We start from the raw sequence: 27,326 nt of genomic DNA on the forward strand, positions 1-27,326 counted from the left end.
GTTTTTTTTTGAATACGGAATTCTTCTTCACCAGCCTACCCTATTATTATTAACTATAATAGATATTTGAAAGGAAGCTCTATGAAATAGAGTAGACTGTGCCATCATTTTGAGATATTAGCATCTTTGTAATGCTGTTCAGATAATTAAAGAAAACTTGTCTGACATTTTCATATGTGTAGCAGGGACTGGGCAGAGGAGAGGGGTGAGTGAAAAAAAGAGGTGAAAGCTTCCTATAATTTCCTCCATGCTTGTGATAACTTTATAGTATTCAATTATCAATACTAAAATGGGTTATTATGAGGTTAATTGAGATAATGGCCAAGAGATGTTTAGCAGACCACATTGTTTTAGCAAACGAGGCAGCTGCACAGGTCATTCTTCTGTTTAGACACTAAATTACTAGGGCCAGTTTGGGGGCTAGAATTTGTCTTGGCTGGTGGTAGGTTACCTAGGAAGCAAAGATTAAACTTGCTCCCAAAAATCCTAAATAAGGAGATGAGTTTGTATTTTTATGAAGAGTGTTTAGCTTTGTGTTGTGAACATACTTACAGATGCACTTATGAATGTGTAACCGTCTGACTTTGGTGTCTGAAAAAAAATCACAAATGCCTTCTTTTTGTGGTGTCTTCACAACAGAGAAGATGGGGTCTCAGGCAGGTCAAGCTGAGACAAGGCTGAAAAAGAGGGATCACTTACCAGCGTTTTTATCAGAGATCTGCAGTTCAAAAGGTGGTAAAGTCTTACCTGGCAGTTACTTCCAGAGATCTGGGAGTAACTTGCTGCATTATACATGTAACCTGGCATTGTAATCTCTGGTACAGTGGAATCTGAGTCAAATTGCATCTGGTCTAATGCACAGCTTGGTTTTGTAATATTTAGAAGAACTTTTATTCATTTCTTTAATTACAGTCTTTAAATGAGAAAGGGCATATTGTTTCTAATATTATAGTAGGCTTGATATCTTCTGAGACTTAAGCTGCAAAGAATAAGTTTCAGTACTATTCAAAATAAATTAAACTGTTTTCATATAGAGTTTATAACTCCCAACTACAAGAATTTTAGAGTCAAGGCTGCCTGCTCTGCAATCCTTAACTTACTTCATTTTAGTCTTTTTTGGAGGCCTTTGTATATTGCCTGCTAGGGCTGTGGGTGATATCTTTGGTAAACTATGCAGATGATAGTGTAGAATATTGTTAAAATTATTGTAGAAATAGAAACTTGGTACTACATGTTCTTCTTGCTGTGACATTCTCATCATCCCTGCTTATCTTGCTGTCAGAAAAAGAAGTCTCTTTCTATAGTTAGCATAGAAAGGCGTATCTGGCCAAAAGAAGAGTGAGCTTATCTCTTATCTGCCGCCTCCATCATTGGCATGGTTGGGAGCAAAGACCTGACTTCACAGCTCTGCTTTAGGGGTGAAGGGTTGCGGCACTTCTTTAGTTTGACTTGCTCTGGGGTTTTTGATCCTCCTGGGGTAGGAGGTGAGCAGAATCGGGAATATTTGTAGTGAAAGCAGAGGCTGCCCTGAGTCATCAAAACTCTGCTCTGACATTCCCCAGGTTTTCCATTGCACTGCCACTGCTGCAACTTGAGAGGATGATTTCCTCCTGGGGTCTGTGCTCCTTCCTGCTTCTTTCAAACAGCCTTCTAAAGCTGTTCATATTGCTTTCACTCCACCTTTCAAATACAGAGCTTATTTCTGTAGATCTGGATCCTTTGGACCACAGCTGTATTATTCCAGTGGGTTTCCATGCCCCATGATTTGCCTAGTTATTAGGCTGTTTTCCTTCATTGGTCATAAGAGCCACTTTTGCATGCTGTTGAGACTCTCTCATGAACGCAGTGGCTAAGAAGAATAGTCACTACATTGGAATAGAGAGGAGAGACTTCTATACTGAACAGGCAAGAGTAGCAGTAACACAATAGGGAGTTGCAGTAGTGATGCTACTGAGGAAGCAAGTCTTTACAGGGGTAATATAGTGCTGTAAGTACCTTGATTTAGATATACCTAGCCTTAAGTTAAGTGCCCTGCTCTTGGCATGTGTATGGTGGTGGTTGTTGTCTTTTTTCTTCTCCTAATCTTACTGGCCTACTAGTACACCAGGAGAGATCCAGTGCTTTCTCTCAGCTGGACTTGAAAAGCAAAGAATTATGTGAGCATATGTTACACAAGGTACAGTGGTAGGGGGTTGCATGTGTACCTGCTGCATGATTGCCTCAAAAGCATCTTCCATCTGGAGGAACCCAAAAAATGTCCTTGCTTTGGAAGAGAAGTCCAGAGTACTCTTCTGCACACTTTTTGTTGGAGGGACTGGGGTAGGAGTTTGCTTCTGGCTGCCCCAGGTTGGTTACACTCATTCTGCAGTGATGTTCAGAGATAGCTGAGCTGAGCTGTACTGCTCCATGAGGATTTCCCAGCTCAGCTGGCATTCACCAGCAATTTCTGAGCCCAACAGCTGGAGCCTTCTTCATAGATACTATACTTACTAAAACTCCGTCTGTATTAGAACAAAAAAATCTTTGTTCTCCCCTGCTTGCTTTTATAATTTTGCTTTCTTTTTCATGCTTCTGTATCAGCAGTGCTGTGAGGAAGAGGCTTGTACATGTATGCAGGCATATTTAGGTGTAAACACACAAATCAGAATGTTGACAGGGCTGATATCAGTGCAGCACAACTAATGTAAACAATTCTGCATCCTTTTGTGAGACAGTGGAAATTCTCAAAGATGAGGTAAAGGTCAACCTAATTTTGTGGGTTTATATAACTGCATTTTTCTCTACATTTTTTTTCTTCTTCACTGTGAAACTCCCATAAACTGAAGCTGTGTACAAAGCAAATTATACTGCAGATAGTACAGCAAAGGCTGTCAACTGCACAGAAGGTACCCAGGGTATGAATATTTTGATTTAGCTTTTCATTCCTATTGTCATTTGTGTTGTTAGCAGGAGGGGTAAAACTGTCAGAATAGAATAAATTTTAACTTTTAAATTGCTGCTCTTTAAGGGTCACAAAATAGTCAAGATATGTGTTATTGCTAATTATCTCTACTGAGGACCACTGCGCTAAGTGGTATTCAAAGATTCCCTTAAACTGAAGGCTGTAAAATAGCACAGGGAAATAGCACATTAATGGGAAAGGCAAGGTATTAAGAAATAGAGAATGGATTGTTTCACTTTTTCATATATATTAGTGCATTTGTGTCAGATTTTTCTGAAGTAGTTGTAGCTCCCATGTGTTTCTTAACTGGGCAATTAGTAATTACCTTTGGTGAGGAGGTGGAGTGGACCCTACAGAACCCAGAGGGGAAGGATAGAGCAGTTGCTGATGCTTATAGGTGTGTGCTGGGGGACAGTGTGGAATATGAGTGAGAAGCCTTGGATGGGCAGGATAGGACTGAAAAAATGTCAGCCCACTTACATGTGGAGTTTTTGAGAAGGAGGAAGAAGAGTGGATAATAACCCTGATAGGAGAGAAAAAACATGAACCTGATGTGACAAAACAGAAACCCAGCATAGAAGATTTTAGAAGATTGTGAAGCTACCTAAAATAAGGCAAAGAAAACTAAGGCAGGTACTTGCCTTCAAACTAGAGAAGATAACTGAGGGGAGATAGAGATAATTTTGATGTAGAGGAGGTTTCATAGCACTTGAACTTCTAATCTCAGGTGTTCTCTCCGCCATCAAGTACTGAAAGCTCCGTTGAGCTTTTAAAAACAAAAGTTCTGTGTATGAATCTTCAAGGTTTGTGTGGGTCAGGCTTTCAGCCTTTTTTTATGTGATAAGATTTGACGTTTCCCCCCCTCACATGAAAATCTGCTGGTTACTTTTTGTTGACTAGAGGACTTGTGCTGGGCCTTTAGGGAGAGACCGATACTAAGCGGAGTGGCTTTAATGAACTGGTATCAGTCTAGATGTGGCCAAGAAAAGGCACAGTATGAGCCAAGGGATGTCAGAAATGGATTTCATTGGAAGAGAGTAATTGTTTGGTATAGACTGGGGTAATACTTTCAGAAAAGGTTCAAGACCCTTCAGAATGTTTTGCTCCCATCTTGCACTGGCTAGAGAGGGAAAAGTAGCAATGTTTGGGTACAGGTCAGTGTGAAGATAAGATGGAAGGGAATGTTTGAGATACTTACAGGGCTGAGCAGATACCTAAAAGTAACTCAGAGTTTGAGAAATTCCTAGCTCATGGGACAGAAGGAATGGAGATGAAGAGCATTGTCTGTGTATAGACAGTGTCCTTTCAAAAAGACAGTGGTTTGGATTAGAGCCAGAAGTTTTTTTGTGCTAAGCTCTCTTTCCTTCTCTCTTGTACCGTGAGTGAAGCATAACAAGTCCCTTCTCAGTCCCAGTGAGTGGAAATGCTGGCTTCAGACAGCATTTGCAGGTTTCTGTCAGTTCTTAAAAAAGGAGGAAAGAAAATCCAAATGTATCAGTTCTCACTGTTTGTTTGTAATGCTGTTTCCTTTCTTCCTTCTTCTTTCTGGAAGGAAAGGGTGCCTAGCTGGGTATGTGGATGATGAGAGTGAGAGAAAAAATTTTGCGTCATGCAGTAACAGTCATGCACAGTCTTACTGCTCTTATCACCCCAGCTATTTCCTGGGTGCCCTGTGAGGTACTCAGGAATTTCAGAACAGAGCATCAGAGAAAAACAGGTTCTGTCTGGGAGCTGCTCAGAATAAGCAAGGTAAGGAGTGCTAGCCAGCATGGTTCTCTGCAGTCCTGTTGCTGTTTTTAGATGAGACAGCTGAAATCAGGATTGCTAGGGAGACAGATAATGCCTGAGGCAAATGTCTGAGGATTTGCTGCAGCTGAAGAACTGGAACTATAAAAGTCTCCTTTTCAGAATCCACTGCCTGGGCCCAACCTCTTGTGGCAGGTGCCTTCCAAGTCCTCTTTAGAGAATGTGGCAAAATATATTTTTAAGATGCCTTTGCTGAGTGCAGGAGCTGTGTATAGCTTAGAGCACTCATTGGAAGTGTGAGAAGTCTGAGCTAGTTTCTTTTGTCAGCCTGGGGATACAAGTCTACGTCTTCCAGCTGCCCAATGAGTTGCTGTTGTAGCCGGACTGGGATGAGGAGCAGCAGCATATTTGCCTGCAGCTCAGAGCTGAACCTCTTTTACAGCAGAAACCACAAGTTCTGGAGACGAGCAGAAGAGCAAATGAGGAGGAGAGTGCTGTACTGTAGCTCAGTGGCTGAGATCCACGGGCAGCACAGTGTTGCAGGTTGTGGCTTCTGCATCTTCAAAGTGTGTACATTTTACAGGAAACAGACCATGGATAATAATCTGAAATCATTCCCAGCCATGACTGCATTTCATAACTGTTCCAGGTTGGATATATTACTGTTATCAGGCTCTTTCACAGGATCTAAGCCAGGTTTTGGATTGCAGTGTTGTTGAGGGAGGCATTGCACATCTGACTGCTCGGGCTGGACTCCTTTGATTGTGTGGCAGGAACAGGTCAGGTGGACAGGCATGGTGGTTGACAGCCAGATGATGGAAATTGGATATCCTTTGAACAGCACCACAGTCTCACAAAATACAAGAATTAGGTGTGTACCAGGGGGCAGGAGGATTAATTACTGAGTCATCTGTTTAGGAGGGCACTCAGGGTTAGAGACTGTCTGCTCAGCATGCTCTTAGGAGTTAGTGAGCAGTGCTTTTCATACAAGAGGCCAAGAGTTTAGTTATGGAAGGTAGTTTGGGTGAGTGACTGTGATGTAAGGCGTTCAACAAGGAGTGGGAAAGAGGGTAAAACCAGCAATCTTCGTAAGAAGAAAAGAGTTTATTTCCTTGTCAAAGCTATACAAAAGGCTCAAATGCAAACTTTCCCACCTTGCAAAGGCAGGCAGGGGAAATGGTAAGCTTTTCCTTGACCTCAAAACTAGGAAGGAGCCAACCAAATGGAGGAGCTGGGTCAGATATCTAAGGACAACTGTAAGTGAATGTAGTGCAAGGATGTAGGTACAGAATTAGGTCAAGGCACAAAATAAGATGCAACTAGTAAGAGAAATTGAGAGCTACAGTAAATAATTTCTAGGATGTTAAAGTCTTTGCTTCACTTTCCCAAAAGGAACTAGCATGGTATCTGGCCTGGTATAAAATGTTTCTTGACTAAAAATAATGTAACTGTTTGGACCTCTGTGTCATCCTCACTTGAAAGCTGATACTCTGGACTCTTCTTTGTGTCACTTGGCATCTATCCCACACCAGAATCTTGAATTTACTACTTGCATTTTGGCCCGACTGGTTAATAACCATTGTTATTTACAATGTTATCGCTCGCCTGCTTTACATTTTTCATCTCTGACATGCGAAGTGCCTCTCAGAGGAGGCCTTTTAATCTCATCCTTCTTCACTCTCAAGCTGTGTAGAGTTTTCTCCAGTCAGTTCACAAAAAAACCTACTGAGCTGCTCCTTCCCCCAGCATTAATAGGATTTTCCAGCATAAATCTCTCATCTATCAATGGATTAATGTGCTTAAAATGCAATGCATTGTGTGATTTAAAGACCTCAGCCATGGGTAATAAAATACAGTACCTTTCACCACAGTAATGCTAATTCTGATCCACACAGGATGTTAGTGACTGGGAGTTACTTCTTGAACTGCATCAGCTGAGTGTAGTTACAAACCCATGTCAGGGATTTCTCACTGGGCAGGATGGAGTGAGCTGTGCAGGCAGCATCTTCCCATTTCAGGGAGTAGAAAGATATGCGTCCACATTTAACTAAGACAGTTTTTAAGATGTTTGCTAGAAATTTTTTTTTCACATACCTGTCACTGTATTCAGCACAATCAACATTTTTTTCTTTAAAAAAAATATCACTCTCATTGCAGAACTAGTGTGTTTGGACCCCCTTGAGAAGGGAGCCACTTGGAAAAATGAGTCACAGTTTATTTCCAGACCTTGAAGTGATGGGTGTGTGACTTTTTCCCCTCTGAATTTTTTAAACCATTTTTCAAAGAAAGTAAACTTTAGTCTTGGTTAAAAAGAAAGAAATCATTTGGCAAAACATTATTACAGCTTACAACTTTATGGAAAGTCAGGTGTTTCTTTCTCTACTTTTTTTTTTTTTTGGTAATGCAGTATGGTGAGGTTTAGTGTCCTAAAATAGACTTCTTCATCTGGAGAATACATCTTTAAGTAGAGCAATTAGTGATTATATATTGGCTTGTTTTTACAATAACTCAGATGTTTTTCTGTAAAACTATTAACAAGGTTATGATTGCTCTTAACTCTTTTCTCTTCCCTTCTTTCTTAGCTATATTAGTAAGCAAAATTTATAGCAGAAACCAGATCTTATAAACTTCTGCAGTGAAATGGAGATTATCTAGCATCATGATGGTTTTGAGCAAAATAGAGTCTCTGTACTTGTAATTAATTCTCCTGCTTCAGTTGAAATCCTGTTTCACACAGTGTGTTTCTCATCTATGTTCAAGTGTTTGCATGGATCCATGGATTTTGTAGCTTGCCTCATAATAGCTATGGGAATGTTGATTTTTTTGGTTTCATGAACTTCCTAAACTTCTTGTTCCTTCAATGTAGTTTTAGTTCTTTGATTTCTGTTATGAAAATGAACTGGGGAAATTAGGACTTGGTGTCCAGGGATGGATATTTTAAAAAGGATCTTTGAGCATGTGGAGAACGCAGGAGGAAAAACAGTGTATGCAGGGCAGATGTGACAGCTGGTAGGAAGGTTTAATGAGTGAAGGGACATGGGCCCTTCATCTCCAAAAAGTGAAGCCTTCACAAAGCTCCAGAAATGCATGAGGCTCATGTGGTTTGGGCTGTGCCAGCACTGAGTCTTTTGTTTAGTCTTGTGTCCCTGAATTCTGAGGCTGAGGAGCCACTACCATAAAATACTGAAAGTCAACATTTACATCGACATTACAGTGGTTTTTCCCCAAGTAATTTTATTCAATTCTGGGTGATGGATGATAATGCTGCAGGTTGGGTATGGCTCCTGGCCAGTTGTGCCTTCCTCTTTGTGTGGCAAAATAAAATGATTCGGCTGGGTGCAGTCAGGAGGTGTCCTGAGGTGTGGGTTTGCCAGGTAAAAAGAGAATAGCTAATAAAGTGTGTGTGAAGGCCAGACTGATACTGATGTGAAGGTATGAAGAGATGCAGAATGTAAAACTATTATTTGGTGTGTGTATGTATCCTGAGACAGCTAAATGCCTGTATTCCCATCTCACTGAATTTTTTGTTAGTGTTAGACAGTGGAGGTCGATGTCTTCCTTGCTTGAGTTAGCAGTGGCACTATTTCTGTGGCTTTCTTGACTGCTTCTGAAGTGACAGATCTTCTAGTGATGTGCTGTGTATTTCATGGCTTTGGGCTGGTTGTAATATCCCTGTTAGCACAGTAGTTCATCATCTTGGTAGTTCAGAGAGTCCAGTTGGTCTGAAGTAGGTGCTTCTATGAAAGGAAGGCAGGAACAGCACCTACTAACAAATAGTTATTGTAGCATTTTTGTTAAAAATGAAGTTACATAATCAGTCCCGATGGGGTGGTGTATTTTACAATTCATCAGTAAGACTGCTAGATATCTTGCAGTGATACACTGGTAGTGTACCAAGCAAATGCCATGGTTGGTTTGTTCCTTCTCTCCTTCCCTCGAGAAGGGATATTGCCTTCTCTGGCTGAGGATTCCATTGTGATGGATGCAGAAATGGGTGCTACACCTGCACTCCTTGGTGCCGGCAAAGGCAAGAGCAAAGTTTTGTCCTAGGAGTGAAAGTGGTGATGTCTGTGACAGGCTTTTTTCCAGGGAAAGTCTTGCCTCAGTCTTGTACCTGTCTCAGTAAAACTGTAGCAGTTGCATTGGCATCTTGCCCTTCCCCACAGGCAGCTGCACTGCACTAGGGAACAGAGCTTTGGACTTCAGGTGACCTTCTAAGCAGCTTGGATTGAGGCACTTGGAAGGCAGAGATAATGACCTAAGAGAAAGAATGCTTGCACTGCGGTGCTTGGGGCCTGTTATTAGTATTGGAAGGTTTTTGTGAAACATTTCCTATGCCAGCTCCACTAGAGCAGTATCTAGAGTCCTTCATGTTTGATGTAGGAAGGTATTTTTGAAATGCTTACTTTTAAAATGTTATCTTTGTAAATACTTTGTTGGCTGGCAAGCATTTGTTTTCTTGGTTGTTTATTGAACACTCCCCAGAAAATGTTTTTGAAATCAGGACTATTATTCTTTATTTTTCTTGGTTTTGTGAGAGGTTTTTTTGGGGGGTGATTGCAAGTGTGTTTGTTTGGTTGTTTTGTTTTTATTTTTTTAATCCTATCCTTCATTTTCTAGTTACACCTTCCGCCAAACACTGTGGCTCCCTCATGCTTCCCAATTCTCAATTCCACCCTTGGAATTGGAATTGGTTTTGGTTGGGAAAACATATTTAATTCTTCTTGCATTCCTGTTCTGTTGCAGATTTTGACTTGAACTATTTTTGGCATTGGAGCAAGTTTACAGACTACGTGCAGTGCGTCCTCACCTTCACTGGTGTGACTGGTTACATCACTTACCTGTGGCTGGACTCCTCCCTCTTTGTGGAAACGCTGGGCTTCCTTGCTGTGTTCACTGAGGCCATGCTGGGCGTCCCGCAGCTGTACCGCAACTACCAGAACAGATCGACGGAAGGCATGAGGTACGGTGCTTGCCCTGCATCAAACACATGTGTGTGCCTTCATGGGGGCTGTTTCTGCAGTGTGGAATGCTTTTCCAGGAAGGGCAATGTCATCTCTGCAGTTTTTACTTGAAAGCACAGCAGCAATCAGAGTAGACTTTCTGTCACCAGTGCAGCACTGCTGAAGGCAGTGGGAGTTCTGTGACACCTCTGAACTCTGACCCATTATCCAAGTCCAGCTGGAGAGTTCCAAGTGAAACATGTTCTAGTCAAATAAACATGTGAAACCACTACTGTTGCCATTAGTAACATGTTGCACTTCTACTCGAGCTGTGCTACGCCGGTAATTAGAAATGATCTAAAGAGATCTTGCATATCAAAAGTAATAAAGAGGATGAAAATATTTTGAGCCTACAGACTATAACTATCAGTGTAACTCATATAATTAGCTTTACCTCACATGTCTGCTCCTCACTTCTTCATAATCCATTACTACATTTGTAGCAAATGACATCAGTATTTATTTTTGTGTCAAAGCTTGAAACTGACATTTGCAAAAGCGCCAATGTGACTTTTACAGTCATGACTGTAAAAATGTGGGACAGAAAATTTTAATCTTGTGCCCACTCTTGAGGCATTAAATCAGATTATTTTTTCACACTGTTTGTTGGATAACTCAAATGGTAACACTAAGATTACAAAGGCAACTTCTGAAGCTTTTTGAGAGAGGAAACCTTCACTGTGGTGCATCAGTGCACTGGTCTGTAGAAACAATACAGCAGCAAATTCAGTTCACAGAGTGCTGTGATCATTTGTGACTCTGTCATCTCTTCCACTGTTTCATTATGACTTCTCTGCATTCCTTTTAAAATTAGCTGGGATAATTTTTACTTTGGTCAAGAAATTAACCATGCCACCCCCAAACCAAAGCAATTCTATCCTCTGTTCACATTGTTCACTTTACTTGTTTGGCTTGAGCGTGCTTATACTAGCTACTCTGAGATCTTTTCTAGCTTGAAATGTTGAAATGTTCAGAAATTTGCTTTGATGTTTCAGGCTTTTTCTGATTGGGAGCCCGTTTAGTACGGAAAGAGTCAGGATTTGCTTCCAGAATATTGGGATGTTTTTCATATGCTCAGTCTTGGAAAATTCTGTACCTGTGATATTCAGAAAGCAACTTATCTGCTAGACAGTTTTTATGCTCTGGTTTGACTTTTTTCCTTTTCTGTTTTTCATCTGTGAATTACAATGCCATATTAATGATGGCCACTGGTAGTGTTTTGCTTTTCCTTAACTCCTTCCTGGGGATGTGAGTTTCAGTTTTGCTATTTTTTGTATGTGCTATTAGCAAAAGGATTTGAAAAGCCCCTTTGTTCTTTGTAAACTGCAAAGCATAGAATTGCAGAATTCTCATCTAAGACTACTTGGCGAAAGAGTGCTGTGTTTAGTCAAGAGAAAATAGCATAAAAGCTCATGTTTCCTTGTCATGGAACAGAACCAGGTCAAGCACAGCCATGCTGCTTATCAGTTTGCTCTTGGTTCCAGAATGCATTTCTCTGTCTGGTTCCACTTTTGAAGCAGTACTTTGTGGGGCATTGGACATTGATAGGTCTGGGCACTGATGAAATAATGCACAACTTTGTGCTGTTGTACTGCAGTGGGAGGATATTCATGCATATGTTGGTGTTCTTTCTTTTTATCAGGTTAAATTGTGGTTTTATATATGTTGCAGGTACCACACACACTTTGTAGTACCATGCAATCCTAAATTGACTGGATGTTCTCTAAGCATTACTGGGCTGTTCCTCCTGTAACAGTGAGTGACTTCTCCCAGTGTTTTGCCTTCTGTTGAAGGAACTGTTGGAAATACTTCCTCTGAATTTCCTTTCCTGTGCTCACTTCTCTAAGAGCATATCAAGAAGAGACCCCAGTCACAGGAACACTGAAGGGATCATGTAACAGTGCAGCCAGCCTACTTGCATAGGTATTTACCAGGTGAGGGCTGGCTGATGCCCAGGTTAGCTGATTCCCACTGCTCTGTGCACTTATTTACAGCTCAGGGCAGAAATAACCATGTGTGTGGTTGGTTCCACTGTTGGAAGCAATTACATTGGGGATCTGGGCCAAAATGGCTGGCTGCCAGCCATGCTCTTAGCAAGCCTCAGTGGCACAGAAAAAGAGATTAGTTTCTAGTGTCTCTGTGACTTTAAGCTTAACAGGAAGAGCAGTGAGTATTAAGGTGTTCTATATAGTGACCTTTTGGTCAATCATCCTGGTTGGAGGTGGTAATTTCTTAAACAACAGTAATTCTGACCCAGTGCAGGAGTGCAGTCTGTGTCCCTGGTAAAGATCACAGCCTTCACTACTGCTGGAGAAGTGGTTGTTCACAGGTCCTCATGGCTTGGCTGAGAAAAGCTGTAACATGCATCTGTCTCTGAAGTGGGACAGAGCAGCTGATACATAATTCTGTTTAGCAAACAAGTCTTTTCATAAAGGTTAACTGTTGAAAAAGAAATGGAGAATAAGGTCTCAGTATGTGGCCCTATCTGATCAGAGTATTCTGCCAGACTCCTCTGATACTCTTGTTTCTGAAAAAAGGCCACACTACCCACAACCCTTCCCCCACCCAGTAACACCTGTTTGAGTGAGAAGTTGAGGACATCTCATACTTGAGGTAGCAGTCATTTCCTGATAAACAAACTTGGAGACCAGGGGCCGTGAGAGAGCTAAATGGGAGAGGTGGCTGCAGTGGCAGCCAGGATACCCTTTAAGAGGCTGTTGTGGAAAGGGTCCTATCATCTCACCCCTGTATTTCCATTTGCTACTGCCTGAAAAGTCCCCTACTGAAAATGTCCACTGTGTCTGAGGTAAATGTCCAGAGGGCATCTGCAGCTTAGGAAGTTATGTTTATTGTAACAGAGCATGACTGGAGTGGAGGAATCACAGTTATGTGCTTTGTAGTGCTCCTGAGAATGAGTCTGCTGTGTCTTTGATATTGCTGTTCTGCTGGATACAGCTCCTCACATCTTATTTTTAAGTTTTCATTTTTCCCTTTCTCTGTCATTTTCCTTCTTTTTGTAGGATTATTACTACTAGGTCCTGTAGCTTCCTCCTCTGTTCTGACAGAGCAGAGACCAAAGGAGAAGTTGGATAGAAATGGAAACAATAAAAATAGAAAGGAGATGCATGCTGAGTAACAGCTTTTGTGGAGTGAAGATAGTCTAATATGTCCTTGTGGGCTGATGACTGATGGGTGGAATTTTTCCTGTGATGAAGTAAACAACTAAGCTAGTCAAAGCAACAGAAATTTTCATCATGCTCTCTGACAATTACCTGATTACTTTTGGAATGAGTATTTTATGGAAACGTGGAGCTCTGTTTAAGTATTTAAGTAGTTTTGAATGGTTGCAAACCTAAATAGTACAATAGTAATTATATAAATTATGGTACTAAACTTGACAGAAGTGCTTTGTAATGAATTGTGTTAATACCTATCAAAAAAATATTCACTTAATCTCCATTCTTTTCAAGAACTAAACTAGTTCTGTCAGGTGACCTAGTAAAAGAGTAATTTAATTACTTTAATTCTTGGAGTGGATTAGAATTATAAGCGGTTATGTTAGAAAAAGGAGAAAAGCTGCCTCAAAGTTGAAGAGCTTTAGAGTATTTGAGAAAAAAAGGCACTATGACATTAAAAGATGGTTCATCACTTGTAAATTTGCTTTATATTATGTGGTAAAATATTTCAAGATTTGACATCCAGAACACCTCTCCTTTACCACCTGTTGGGAGTCAGAGCTGCTGAATACTACAGTTGGGATCTGATGCTCCTTGTTTTATTAACTGCTTTTGTTTTGGGACAAGAAACATACAGACAGGATGTCTGTCATTTATCTTTGGTCCACACTCCTTCTAGGATAATTGCCTCCCAGTCACTTTTTCTGATGAACTGCATTCATGAGAAATGGTGGTGTTCAGCAGGAGGCAGTGCAAAGGGCTGGAATGTTGGCTGTGGATCTGGCAGCAGTACTGCTGCACACAGAGGTCAGTGCATTGGGAGAATGACATCCTTGTGTGGACAGCAGCTTTTGTGGAGTTCCTGTAGGGGGGCAGTGTGTGCTTTTGTGCAGGTGTGGGGAGAGCCTCTGAGGGGAGGCGCTGCTGTTATTATGCTCTCCTCATAATCCCATCTGACCTCCCTCCACCAAAGGAGGAGGATGGAGGGTTGTCCTGGCTTTATGATGCTTGTATCCCCATTTGTTTGTTTAGCCCAGAAATAAATTTTGTCTGGTTCTGAGAGTGAAGGGGGAGAGACGAAGAGCGGAGTTTGTTATCAGAAACGGCACTTGCTCCCCTGCACCCTGCTGCTGGACTGTGCTGTCTGCGGATGGGCAGACAGCGGGACAGAGCTCTCTTTGCTTTTAGTTAATTTTAGCTAGCTGAGGCAGAGAAGTTCCCTGGACTGTGGTTTTTCTTTTTCTTGGACCTGTTTAAACCTGCTCTGGTCAGAACACCCAGAGGAGCACCAGCAGCTCACAATTGTGGCCCACCGGGCTGGGCCGCGGCATTTCCAGCACTGGAGGGACTGATAAGAGACTGAGTGAGCCGAGCTGCAGCTCATAGAGGGAACTTTTCTGAGTTTGTCTTCTCTTTTGGAGCAGCAAGAGGTTCTACTGTTTAATATTGTTCATTTTTTGTGCTGATGAAAGCTTTGTCTGTTAAATAAACAGCTTTTTTCCACTTTTCTCCAAGGAAATCCTTTCCCAAACCAGATGGGGGAGGAGCCACTTGAGTTTGCTTTCTAGGGGAAACCCTTTTGAAGGTTTTCTCCCAAATTTGCCCTAAAACAGGACAAGGGTGTTCCTCTGTAAGGTCTGTGGCCAAGTGGTGGGTGTATGGTCCTACCCAAGGACCATGTTAACATTGAGACTGCATGCTGGTTGATTTGCTCCAGGATAGTATTGCATTCCTGTCTGCTGCCCCGCTCCAGAAAAAAGCAACTGCCCTTCATCAAGTTTTTTGCAAAGGCTTCTGAAAATCACCTGGCAGTAATCCTTTTTGACTGCCAGCTGCTGCTCAAACCCCATGGAGAAGCAGTTTCTTTTCAGTGAGAGCCGCTGCATGGCGCAATCTTCCCAGGTCCAAGCAAGAGGTCTGGCAGTAGGACAGAGCTGGGCTACATATCTTGAAATCTCATAAGCCACAGTCCATTGGATACCCAAATGTGCCTGTCAGTTGTCAGCTTGGAAGCACGTGGGTTCAATAAACCAAGGTATTTTTGCAGCGGTAGTTGAAGTCCTGATATGCAGTTTTGTCTCTTCCCTGGCTGCACCCTGGGCATGGGATGGCCCTTGCTGTGCCGGGCTCAGGGCTGCATGTGCAGCTGCAGGGTCAGAAGGACACAACCAGGAGGAACCTGTGTCATCCCTCTGCAAGCAATTTCCCAGGTCTGTCTTCTTGCTCATGGACAGCTTCCAGTCTGCTTGGAAGGAACCTCCTTTCTGCACGACTTTGACTGTTGTGTTTGGCTGACATTGGGTTGGGGGTGCAGAACTTCACTGCCTGGAGACAGCCAACACAATCAGTGACTCTGCTTATGTGTTGATAGGAGTCTGTCTTGGGAAATCTAGTCTGCAAAGACTGAATGAGGATAATCGCAAGATTTCACTCAATTGGGTTATTGTGCTATGAAAGAAAAATATTAATTTAGTCCCTCCTGTGGCAATGCTGGGTCAGTCACAGTGATTATCCTGTTTTAAAAAGCGCAAATCACCGATGGAGGAATAATTGGCATTAATTGTCTCAGAAGCTGCTGAAGTCAAAAGCTGCAAATTATAAAAAGCTTTTTCATTCAGAAATGTTTTATAAGGTGTGCTGCAGCTGTGAGCTAGTTATGAGCAAGTGTTTGTCTGAAATGTTTTCAGTGAAATGAGTGTGGTATAAAGACATAAGAAAGAAATAAATTCTATTAAATGATTCTAATATGTATATATATTTAATATATTATTTGCCTTTCTCCTCTATAGATAATATTAAGAATACTAGAAGACAGTATTTCTTAGAGAGATAAATTTTATTGTTGGTTGCTTTTATTGACTACTTCTCTATAGCTTTTTCCTTTATGAGACAAGCAGTTCTTTAGATCATTTTTCAGGAGAAACTTTTGACTTCTGAGACCAGTGTTTGTCCCAGAGACAAATCCTGAGTCTATTCAAAAGCTGTGAAGTAATGAAAGCTGCTATATTTTTTCTGCCTGTATTGTATTAACCAGTTGTTGTGATGAAGCAACTGAAGGCTTTATTCAGGACTGGCTAACCAATGTCTGGCCACCTCCCTTAGTGAGATTTTAGATTTAAGGAGATTGGGCAAGTGCTATAAAAATGCTACTCCTGTGGTTTCTTGAGATTTTTTAGCCTGAGGGAATTTTTTATTTGTGACTAAGTAAAACAGCTTCAGTGAGTTACTTCCTTTGGAGTAACTTTTGAGTTACTTCCTTTATGCTGTTTAAAAGAAAACAAAACCCTGTGCTAGAGGGAGGTTGCAAGATCTGTGGATGTTTCTGCTCAGGCACCAACTATGTATTAACTTCTTCAGCATAAATTTAGTTCCATTTAAAAGGGAGGCAATTCACATCTGTTATGGCAACTTTGTTACACATCTGTGCTTTTTTTGGGGAGGCTCAGTAAAGGAGTGAGAGAAATTAACTGGAAAAGACCTTAAGTGCTAAAAGGGAGGGAAGTTAAAAGAGAGTGATGCAGGCAATGGGCATATTGAGTGTCATGGCTTTTTTTCTCTTCAGTTCCATTTTCTCACTGTCAGAAATTGCATGGATGAGAAGAAAATCAAAGACACAGGAGTAGGGATAATGGATGCCTATGTGAAAGATTTCCTTTCCTGAGTATGCCACATACACAAAGCAGACACTGACCAGTACAGAGGAGACCCGAGTCAGGAGTAAATTATGTTCAGTCCAGAACTAACACCAAGGAAGATGGCAAATAGAGAGAGAAGTGTTTCCCACAGGCTTTCGCATTGTACCCTCCAGGTGCTGGTTAAACAGTGTCTTCAGTTATTCTTAAAATAGCAGCTGCTTTATATGTTAAACAGACAAAACAGAGAACATGGAAGAGGGGTATGGGAGTTGAGGGCCATTTAGTTCAAAGAAACAAACAACCCCCAATGTAGTTTTGTGGATTCAAATCATCTGACCCAGCTAAGAAGCAGGTTTCCCTTGCATAAAGCATTGTGCAGACAATCACAGGGACTAAGTTATGAAAGGAAGTAGTTCTTGAGGGACTAGTTAGGACCTAAAAGTTAAATATGGAGCCCTAGCAAATAAGAGAAATCAAGGTCTTAAGCATGAGCCAGAACTACATTGGGTAAATGTAAAATTATTAGCTCTACTTAAACGTGGTTTGTACTTAGGGTTGTATGGCCCATTCCTTATTTTACTGCCTTTCTTATTACACTAAGTTAATCAGAACTGTCACTGTGCTTACAAATTGGCTATTTTAAACTATACATATAATTTACTGTAGTTCTGTGATTGTATTCTTTTGTTTTCTTAAAGGCTCTTCTTTACTCATATCATTGGTTTTCTGTGTGGACCTACGATTGTAGTCATTGCTTCTGTAGCTCCAGCCAGTATTCATAGTTTTCTGGGGAAGTTTTACTTGTTGGATTGTGTTGCTTTGCTGACATTTCCTCTTCTGCTTCTGGCACTGATCAGCTGGTGGCTATTGTCCTTTATCATGGCTTTTATATAAAATATTCCAAGGTTTTTAATTCCTGGACTTTGTATACACTATGCAAACATCCAGGTTTGCATAATAGTCAGTGAACTGTTTTCATGACTGGATGGACGACGTTTTTGTACAACTGTAAGGCTTATTACAAATAGCTTGTCTTCTCTCTTAACCTTCTCATTTGTAGTTCCAATGGGCAACAGGCGCATCAGATTCCCTTTCCAAATCTGCCTGTTCTAAGGCTAAGAGATTAAAGAAAGTAGTCCTCAGAAGATTTCTAATCTCTTCTCCTGTGAAGAATCTCAGATTTCTAATTTCTTCTCCCGTGAAAGTGTTACTACATCAGGAAAATAAACAGGCTTGGTCTCAATGCACTGAGGATGAGGGCAGAGTCCTGTCAGCATGCGAACAGGTGGGCTGAAACTATTTTGTTCTGATCCTAGGAATTAAGTGGCTTCTCTCCTCTTCTCCAGTCTTTTCACTTGGAGCAGACCTGTGATCAATGCCGCAGGTTCAAGGGCCTGCACTTTCTGCTTGACTCTCTGCAGGTCTGTGGCCTGTGGGTTGCTGTGCTGGGTCAGCACTGCAGTCACCTCTGTGCTTGCCTGCTGTGTCTCCCCAGAGCTGTTCTCTCAAGAGCTGCAGCAGCACAGTATGAGTCTCCAAAGATGGTTCTTTTTGCTCTGTACACTCAACACATCTGAGAATTTCAGGAACTGAAGGTGGAAAAATCCAGGAGGGAGACCTTCCTTCCCTCAGCCTCCCAGCACTTCTGACAGTGTGAGCAGCAGTACCCACTTACCTTAAGCATCTCTAAGGTTGTAGCACAGTGTGGACTGCTAAAGTTCTTGCACATTTTGAACCTTTCTCATTTCTCTTCCCCTGGCACCTCATCCCCTCTGTTCAAAAACTAAAATCAAAGCAAATGACTTCAAACCAAAAGCATTCATCTTTTACAAATAGTTCAAGGCTGCTGTATAGTAATAGGAATAAAGCTCTGCTGACATGTTTAATGAGTGCTCTCTCAGTAGGTGCTTTTCTCTGTGCCCTGAGAATTTGAATTAAAAGAGAAAATTTATTGTACTTCTGTTACAAAACCATTCCATTAAGTTTAGGTGCTCCCTCTTCCTCTGGCAAGGAAGTGTCATGCAAGGTATTTTGCATAGATAAGGTCAGGTCAAGGCACAAAAGATGGGAATTGAGCCTGTCATGAAGATACCTGAGAGATGAAAGTTTTCAAAAAATGTTGTCATCCTCTGTTACCTAACAAATTTGGGAATAGAAGTGCCTCAGTTCTTGACATTTCAGCATCTGTATTTTGTTAGAATTCACCACAGCAATAGTGTAAGTGGTTTGTTACCTTCACATAAGTGGTTGCAGAGCTGTCTTCCTCAGTGCAGTAGGACTGAGTGGGATTAGAAATATGGAATGGAAGTAAACTGAGATTTGAGTTTGAAGAAATACAGATTGAGAGGCAAGAATGTAAACAACCAGAATGGTAATATTGACTGTGATGAAGATCTGTAAAGTCAGCAGAGAGGTGAGTAATTTAAGTAGTTAACAGATGAGCCAGAACAGCAGAAAAAAGAGATCAAAAGAACCTTAGCTCAGGAAGTGACTTTGCAGGGTGGTCCAGAAAGACTACAGTGAAGAGCTGGATAGAGAATGGGAGTCGGGCAGATACGAGTGGGTCGACTACAGAGATTTTCTGTTTCAGCTTTGACCTGTAATGGTTTATTTGGTCCCCTGCTCCTCAGACACAGTGGGACAAGCAAACAGAAGAGTGGGAAGTGCAGAGACTGACACACTGAATTATGAGCCCAAAAACTGAGATGGGGAGGAAGTGCTCATAGTATTCTTGAGTGGAATGTAGAAGGAAAAAAAATATATCAGAAAAACCTGTTTCAACAAGGCCAAAAGGTAGGGTTTTAATTTGTTCTGGGGAGGATGGCTAGGAGTTATGCATGTCTACATCACATCAGGGAATTACATGCCTAACCAGATGTCCTGGCATTGTCAGGCAAGCTTTCAGGGTAGTTGTGGAAGCCTTTTCCTGTCAGATACTAAGTCTTGTATTAGAGAATTTCCTAAAACAGGATTCATACTATACCAAGCAGTAAATGGCAAGAGTTTGGGAATGAAGATAGGCTAGGGGATGTCTGTCCTTGTTGAACTGCAAAAACCCTACTGGGGCTGAAATTTTAAGATTTGTTTCATGCTACTGTGTGTGGGATGTGATCATGATGCTTTTATTTTGTCCCTGCAGCATTCAGTTCTGCCTACAACAGGGTTTCAAGGCTCTGCAGCCATCATGGGTCAGTGGCAATGTGGAAAGTGGCTCAGAAAGGGTTGGTTTGTGGTGGCACCTGCTGACAAAGCACAGCCTTCCCACTTGGCTTAGCTTTAAGAAGCAGCACAGAGGTGTATGGTGTGTCACTGTCACCAATAACTTCACTGTTGCACCTCTGTGTGCGCTTGAGCATGTGGAAGGAAGTGGAGAAACCTGGAATTTCAGATGAAGAATTAGGTGGTGACATAACTTCATATAGAGTTTGCAAGGGGTTATTTCATAGCATCAATAAGGTTGTAAGAAACCTCTAAAATAACTGAGTCTGGCAATTGACCTAACACTGCCAGGTCTGCCATTATTTCCTTACAGTGCTAAGATGTTTTGGAGGAGAATGCAAGCTTTGCTCTTGCAAATATCTGTAATTCCTTTCCAGACAGTAATCTGAACTTTGTCCCTGAGTGATCACTCTTATTTTACCAGCACTGGTGTGTTTGGGGTTTTAATTTCCCCAGTGTTTTCCTAGAACGTGAGAAGCATTTTTGCTAATTGAAGGATGTGATTATTAATAAAAAGTAATGACTGCAACATCATTAGATTTTGTCCTTGTGGATGCTGGCTTTGAAGACAAGTGAACTCCAATCATCTAGAAAAAGGAAAGCACTGGAGCTAGGACTGTTACTTTGTGTATGTTGACCAAAGAGGTAATTGCAGTTATTGAAGTAGAAACTAGAAGCGTGCTCAAGCTATGTAATTGTTACCATATGAAGATGATGGGAAAATGTGCTCTAATTACCTCGAGTTGAATGAAGAGTCTGATGATCTCTTTGTTGTCTAGGGCAGGAAGAAAGGAAGATTTAAAAGCATTGCTTTGAGCCTTGGGATACACAGCTGTGCTGAAGCAGACCTCTGTTCTCTCATATTTTTTGGTTACCTTTCAAACTGAATTTGTCCCAAGTTATTTAGAACTAGAGTGGGAAATGCACTGAATGGTGTTGCACAGGGACATATGTTGATACTTCTTGGCATTGGCTTTCCAGGACATAGCAGTGATGTGGCAGGCTGCAAGTACTGGGACGTGGAAGGCCAACTCACCCTGCAGGGAAGCGAGCCATGGGAAGGAGTGCTGCTTCCTGGGATTTGTGTCCCTGTGCCCTTGCATGGCAGCAAGTCCTTTATTACCCACCTTTCAGTGCATGCTGTGGGGCCCCAGCATGGTCTGTGCCAAGTGGCTGGAGAGAAGATGGGCAGCAGGAGAACATCTAGAGCGGCATGAGCCAGCAGCTGTGCTTGCAGCTACACCAATTGCAATGCCATGAGTGGGAGGTGAGAGACAGGGAAGCAGGGACAGATCCTTGAGAACAACTTCACGAGTGAGATCTTGAAGAATGATGTAACTTAGGTGTGCTCTGCACCATTCTCATTACCTTGACAATATCATGTGTGTTGGCAGCTGACTGTGGTTATTGTGAGAGGTGCAGGATGTGATTTTCTGCCCTGGCACCAGAGAAAATCTGGTCCCTGCCATGGCAGCAGATCTCAAGCTTCCCAGTTCACCAGCAGCAGAAACAGCCTGTCTGATCTGTGTTCATACCACATGTCTAAGCAGACCTGAGCTTTGCAGTCTGGCTGGCATCCATCTGTGTCTCCTGGTGTGAATTGTGGCTCAAATCTCTCCTCTGATCCACAGAAGATATTTATTTTCCCACCTGCTTCATAGAACTTGGGGGTTTTTGTGCTGTTTAAGACCTACTGCCCTTCTTTCTGCAGCACAAGTTGTAGAATACTAGAAGTACTTTGTAGCTGTTAAGGGTTGCCAGTTTCTGGACCCCTACAGACTGAACTTCAGGCACAGCTGCTTGGCATAGTTGGAGGCCGTATTAGTGATCCTGGACTATCCACCAGCCCTGTGCAGCGTGTCCTGTAGTTTCCTTTTGACTATCCTTTCACAGACATGTTCTAACAAATACTGGCTTTTGGGTGGATATGCTGCATGGGATGAAAATGCCTGACACTGCCATACTTGGGAGTTTAGAAAATAGATATTAATAAAGAAAAAAATTTTACAAATGCCCATTTACCCTGTTTTTCTGTGAAACTTTTGTTTAAATGCACCTTTCAGTGTTTGTTTGCCTGATGGTGTTTCAGAGTGAAATCCTGCATTTCATCTTTCCTCATTGATGAATACAGTCCTTGAAAATCACAGGAACTTTTAGATAATTTGTTCTTGGATTGCAGCTGACTGTGGTATCAATTGCTTCTGGATATGGCTTTAACTCAACTGCTTCAGCTTGATTACAGAGGTCCAAAATAAATGCTGCATCTCTCTTGCTGCACACTCCTCTTAACTCCTGCTAGTGTTGTGGGGCTGAATGAATGTCTTTCTCTGGAGATGGTCAGTGCTGCTCCAGCCTCAGAGGAATTGTTGAGAGGTGAGGTAAGGCACCCACACCAGGCAGGGCACGTAGGACTGGTGAACGGTTTTGTGCTTGGATTCCCAGCTGGCTGTGCAATATTTAAAGCAAGATCTTTCCTTGTTCACACAGAAGGACCTGTCTTAGGGTATGCACACTTAGTTTCCATGTTTTCAAACTTCAGATACTTTGGATATCTGATCCGTGTGTTTTCTTTTTTTTTTCTTTTCCTTTTAGTAGTTTTTGGCAGGCTAAGCAAATTGGTTAGCATGAGGAGGATTCCTTTTTTTGTTAAGCCATATGGGCATTTTGCTAGAAACAAATGCTCTATTTATTAATTTTTTTGTTTGTTTTGTGCAGTGTTAAAAATAACATGGCATTTGTGTTTCATGTTTTCTGGTCTGTGTTTCACTGCTGTAGGCGGGCCAGCCTCTGATTGAGATTGAAGTGCAGGGTTAGGGATGCTTGCTGTCTTTCCTAAGTAGACTATTTTGGAGCTGCAAATGGGAACTGAAAGTTTTCGAAAGTCAGGATGTTCCAACTTAATCTGCTTTCTCTTCCAGACATTCCTGTGCAAATGGCTTGTGGGAGGTAGCAGCTTAAAAGGTTGCTGGAGAGATACCTTCTGTACCTTCTTCCTCACTTCCCAAAACCAAATGCAGTGTTGAAAATACTCACTGACAGGCTGCTTTTTTTGTGGACTTTATTCCTGAATGAAATACTATATTATCAGCTTTTAAATTATTTTATTCTGCTTTTGTATGCCATCATTCAAAGATTTGTCGCTGTGTTTCAACATGTATGGAAGTCAAGTGCTAATATATGAAGAAATGTCTGAAACTGTGGCAGTCTTATGAGATTTTCTGATTTGGCAAAACCTGTGTCATGGCCAAGATATAGGGAAGTTAGCCACGATGTGGGACCATGATGTGTGGAAGTTGTGGACAGCTTCCACTGATTCTTAACAGAGTCCAAGCTAATTCTATTCTTTACATGGGTAAAGGTAAATAAATTATATTCTTTTTTTCTCTTATCAAACATACCTTGGAAGTTTTGAGTTTATCAAGTGTCTGAACACAGCTAGCCCTAAGTTTTTGACTGTAGCAGGATGTAATTACATCAGGGCAGCACGTCCCTCCTGTTGCTATTTGTACTGAAATGTCTGCTGAAACCACTACAGGATTTTTCAGTGGAAGTCACCGTCTAATGTCTGATTCTCTCAGTGTCTTCCAGCATGCAGGGTATTTTTGGGTTTGTGTGTTAAGCTCCAAACATGCAGAGTCATAACATCAGTGTGAGAAAATCTGCAGTGCAAACAGGAAGCGAGGACTTCTGTGTCTTTTTCCTGCCGCATGTTTTGTGCTCAGTCCCAGCCTGTGTTCTGCAAACTGCTGCTCTGTAGCCCTGCTGCTGTTTGCACAGAGGGTGACAACAGTCTTAAGACAGACTGGTTCAGCAGGGAAGTGGAAGAAGGGGCTTCACATTTCATATTCTTTTACAAGATTCTTCTTTTTGGTAGTTTTTGTTCTTTCAGATGAAGGAAGAAGAAAGGTGTAATGATCCACAAGTGACTAATGTTGAGCAGTGTGCAAAGACTCCAAGGGAAAATCAGAGACTTGAGACTCTGGTTGCAGCCAGTTTTTGTGCAGAAGGAGTGAAGATGCTGAAAAGCTTTGATTAGAATAGTATTAGTCCTGGAAAAGGAAGATTGCACCTGAATATCTGGCAGATATAATTATTTTGTAAATTACTCATCCTCAAGTATAGTTCCACAGAAAGAAGCAACAGAACATGGTTTGGGATTTTTTTTCTGTTTTGAATGTAGCTCTTTCTACATCTAAATAATTCCAGAAATAATTCTGTAAAAATTAAGGTTTGCTGGCTGACTGCAGATACCATGTTACTGATAGCTGCTGTTACCTCTAGTTGCTGTCACTTCATGATTAATATACATCATTCAAGGAACCTGAATGAAAGAAGTTATTCCATGAGAAACGTGAATACTGTTTTCCAGCATTTATCATTTAGCAAATGAAGACGGGTACAGCTTATTTATGAAATCTGCTATCATTGGTAGAGAACAGCAGCACCATTGCGCTTTTTCATATTACCATATTAAAAACCATCATTTAGCAACCCACCCCTAATCTAGTGTGTACTCAGAAGGGCTGGTGTCTCTCTGAGAATTAATTCCAGCAACAGAATACATAAGTGCTCTTTCAGATTTTGAAAAAAAGTTGAAAAAATACCAGCTTTTCCTTTTTGTGGTCATTTGCAATTTATGCAGCCTTGGCCCTGGCTGTTACTCTACATTAACAACTCCTTCTATCGAGCTCAGCTGTGAGGAAGGCACTTGCTTTTCAGGTTTGTTGTCATTGGATACTGCAGTGCTGATGTACATTACTGGGAAGTGCTATTTTTACCACAAGTCTGCCTCAGCCTCTGGCAATACTAGCTATTTGAGCACAGTTCCTGTCTCTCCTGTTGGCATCTCTGTTGTCACACAGACAAATGCTGCCATTTGCTTATTTCTGCATCCCCAGGTTGCTCTCTGGCACTGCTCACCCCTAACCTGCTTGCTCATTTGTGCTAAGAGCAGTTGTGCTGTCCTCCTAGAGTGTATCTTCCATATCGACAAGGTGAACATTTCCTGCCTTCCACCTCTCCCCAGCTTAGCTTTGGGCTGTTTCAGGAAAGAAATATTCATTCCTAAGTCCTGCTTTGCTTTGTAGCCAGTGCTGCACGGAACAGCTTGGCTTGTGTGACTTTGCAGATATCAGGAAGATAGAATGTGAGGTTGGAGTCTGGGAAATTTTTGCTGCACGCAGCCTCTTTGTGCCGTGCTCTCCAGTCTCAGTAGTGTTGATGGTGGGCCTTGACTGCCTGTTGTAACAAAGCCTCCTCTTTATGCATTAGCAGTGCCTCATTTTCTCTTGCACTGTGAAGCCAGGGGTCAGACTCTGGTGCGCCAGAGTCTGTGATCTACCAGCCCATGACACCTGGCAAGTGTGCAGATCCATGGGGTGAGGTTGGTTATATGAGCATCACCAAGACCAAATGCCAGGTCCTGCACTTGGGTTGCAACAAGCCCAAGCTACAGGCTTGGGAAAGAGTGGCTGGAGAGGTCCTCAGCAGAAAAGGACCTGGGGGTGCTGGTTGACATCTACCTGAATATGGAGATATTTAAAAGATGTGCAGATGTACCACTTAGGGGCATGGTTTAGAGGTGGACTTGACATGGTTGGGTGAGTTTAGGTTAATGGTTGAACTTAGTGATCTTAAAGGTCTTTTCTAACCTAATGATTCTGTGATTCACTCAGCAAATACAGGGTTACAGTAGAGCAGTGAAGCAAGGGCTTAGGTGTGTTCTCCTATTTTTGTTCTTTCTTCTCCACAACCAGTTGAAAATTCCCATTTCTTCTGGGCAGTAAAATGCTTCTTTTTTCACAGACGCTGCTCTTTTCTCCACCAGGAAAGGTAAGGGGCAGCTATCTGCCCGAGCTAGAATGGTGTCTTTCTACCCCAAAAGTAAGACCAAATATAAGAATTACCTCTCTTCCCCAGGTGACTGGGTAAAGTTGAGAAGCTGCAGACAAAAACTGTGCAATTTGGCATCCTGAAGTGACACAATAGCTGGAAGGTATGAGAACAGTGGCAGTGTATCCATGCCATCCATCCCTCATAGTCGTACACGCACCACTGCATCATTGCAAGTGACATCTACATATGCAGCAAGGACAAAGCAATTGCAAATCCCAAACTGGGAGGAGGACCATTACTATTACACTGAGAATCTGGAAACTAGGACTTCACAGAACTGTGTTCATGGTGTAAGCTTCATCCAGCCTGTCTCAGGCCTGTGATGTAGTGGGGGCAGGGCCAGCTCTGTTTCCTCTAAGGTGCCACACTTGATGGGTTTCCCAGCAAGCTGAAGCTCTGAGGCTGTGTGTGGGGTTACTGGTTGGGATGGGAGAGAGCCAAGAGCAGTTGTAGCTTTTCCCATCCCTGGAGTGGGCACTGGAGGAGTGAGACATGTACGGACTTGGAGAGAGTGCTGGGGGCATTCCAGGGTGCTTGGAGTGGTGAGGTGAGGGTCCTGGGCCAGCACACACCTTTTGGCTCATTCCCTAGCTTTACCCTCATGGTGGATTGATGTTGGCTAATGCCAGATGCTTACTCCTTGTACCACGCATACTGCTCCTTGGCTGGACAGGGGGAGCATTAAATACAACAGAAGGTTCATGGGTCGAGATAAGGACAGGGAAATCACTCACCAGTTGCCATCACAGGCAAAACAGACTCCACTCAAGGAAATTAATTTAATTTATTGCCAATCAAAATCAGAGTACGATAATCCCAAATCTTAAAACAGCTTCCCCAGACCTCTCCCTTCTTCCCAAGCTCAATTTTATTTTATCTTCTCTACATTCTCCCTACAAATGGCACAGAGGGACAGGGAATGGGGGTTGTAGTCAATTCATCACGTTGTTTTTGCTGCTTCGTCCTCTTCATGCTCTTTCCCCACTCCATTTGGGGTTCTTCCCAGGGAGACAGTGCTTCATGAACTTCTTCAATGTGAGTTCTTCCCTTGGTATGCAGTTCCTCCTGAACTGCTCCAGTGTGCAATCCTTCAGGAATGGATTGCTCTGTCCATTGCTCCAGGGGTCACAAGTCCTGACAGAAAGCTGTTCCAGCTTTGCTGCTGTGGGCTGCACTCTCCATGCACCCACAGGTCCTCCCAGGGGCCTGCTCCAGCACAGGCTTCCCGTGGGGTCACAACTTCCTTGGGCATCCACCTGCTCCAGGGTGGGTTCCTGCACATCCTACAGGTGGATCTATGCTCCCCCACGGACCTCCATGGGCTGCAGGGGCACAGCTGCTTCTCCATGGTCTTTTCCGTGGGCTGCAGAGGAATCTCTGTTCCAGTGCCTGGGGCACCACCTCCCCCTCCTTCTGCAGACCTTGGGGTCTGCAGGGCTGTTCCACTCACATGTTTTCACTTCCTCTCACCCGGCTGCTCTGTAGTGCAGTTTTTTCCCCTTTCTTAAATACATTATCCCAGAAGTGCTACCACTGTCATTGACGGGCTCAGCCTTTGCCAGCGGCAAGTACATCTTGGAGCCAGTTGGCATCGGCTCTCTTGGACTTAGGGGAAGCTTCTGGCAGCTTCTCACAGAAGTCACTTTGTAGCCTGCCTCCCTGGCCCCTGCTACCAAAACCTTGCCATACAAACTGTCTACCCCAAATTCAG

At 42.4% G+C, this 27,326-nt stretch overlaps 1 protein-coding gene across 3 annotated transcripts in view; it reads left to right on the plus strand.

Annotated features, from left to right (window-relative positions):
• SLC66A2 (solute carrier family 66 member 2) overlaps window positions 1–27,326 on the plus strand; it is a 65,796-nt gene that overhangs the window by 32,986 nt on the left and 5,484 nt on the right. For all 3 annotated transcript variants that reach the window (XM_064422374.1, XM_064422384.1, XM_064422386.1), the window contains one exon: window positions 9,434–9,650. In XM_064422374.1, the coding sequence (XP_064278444.1) occupies window positions 9,434–9,650 (217 nt within the window). The remainder of the gene's footprint in view (window positions 1–9,433; window positions 9,651–27,326) is intronic.

The sequence above is a fragment of the Passer domesticus genome, chromosome 1, assembly GCF_036417665.1.
Source record: "Passer domesticus isolate bPasDom1 chromosome 1, bPasDom1.hap1, whole genome shotgun sequence".
Classification (NCBI taxonomy): domain Eukaryota; kingdom Metazoa; phylum Chordata; class Aves; order Passeriformes; family Passeridae; genus Passer; species Passer domesticus.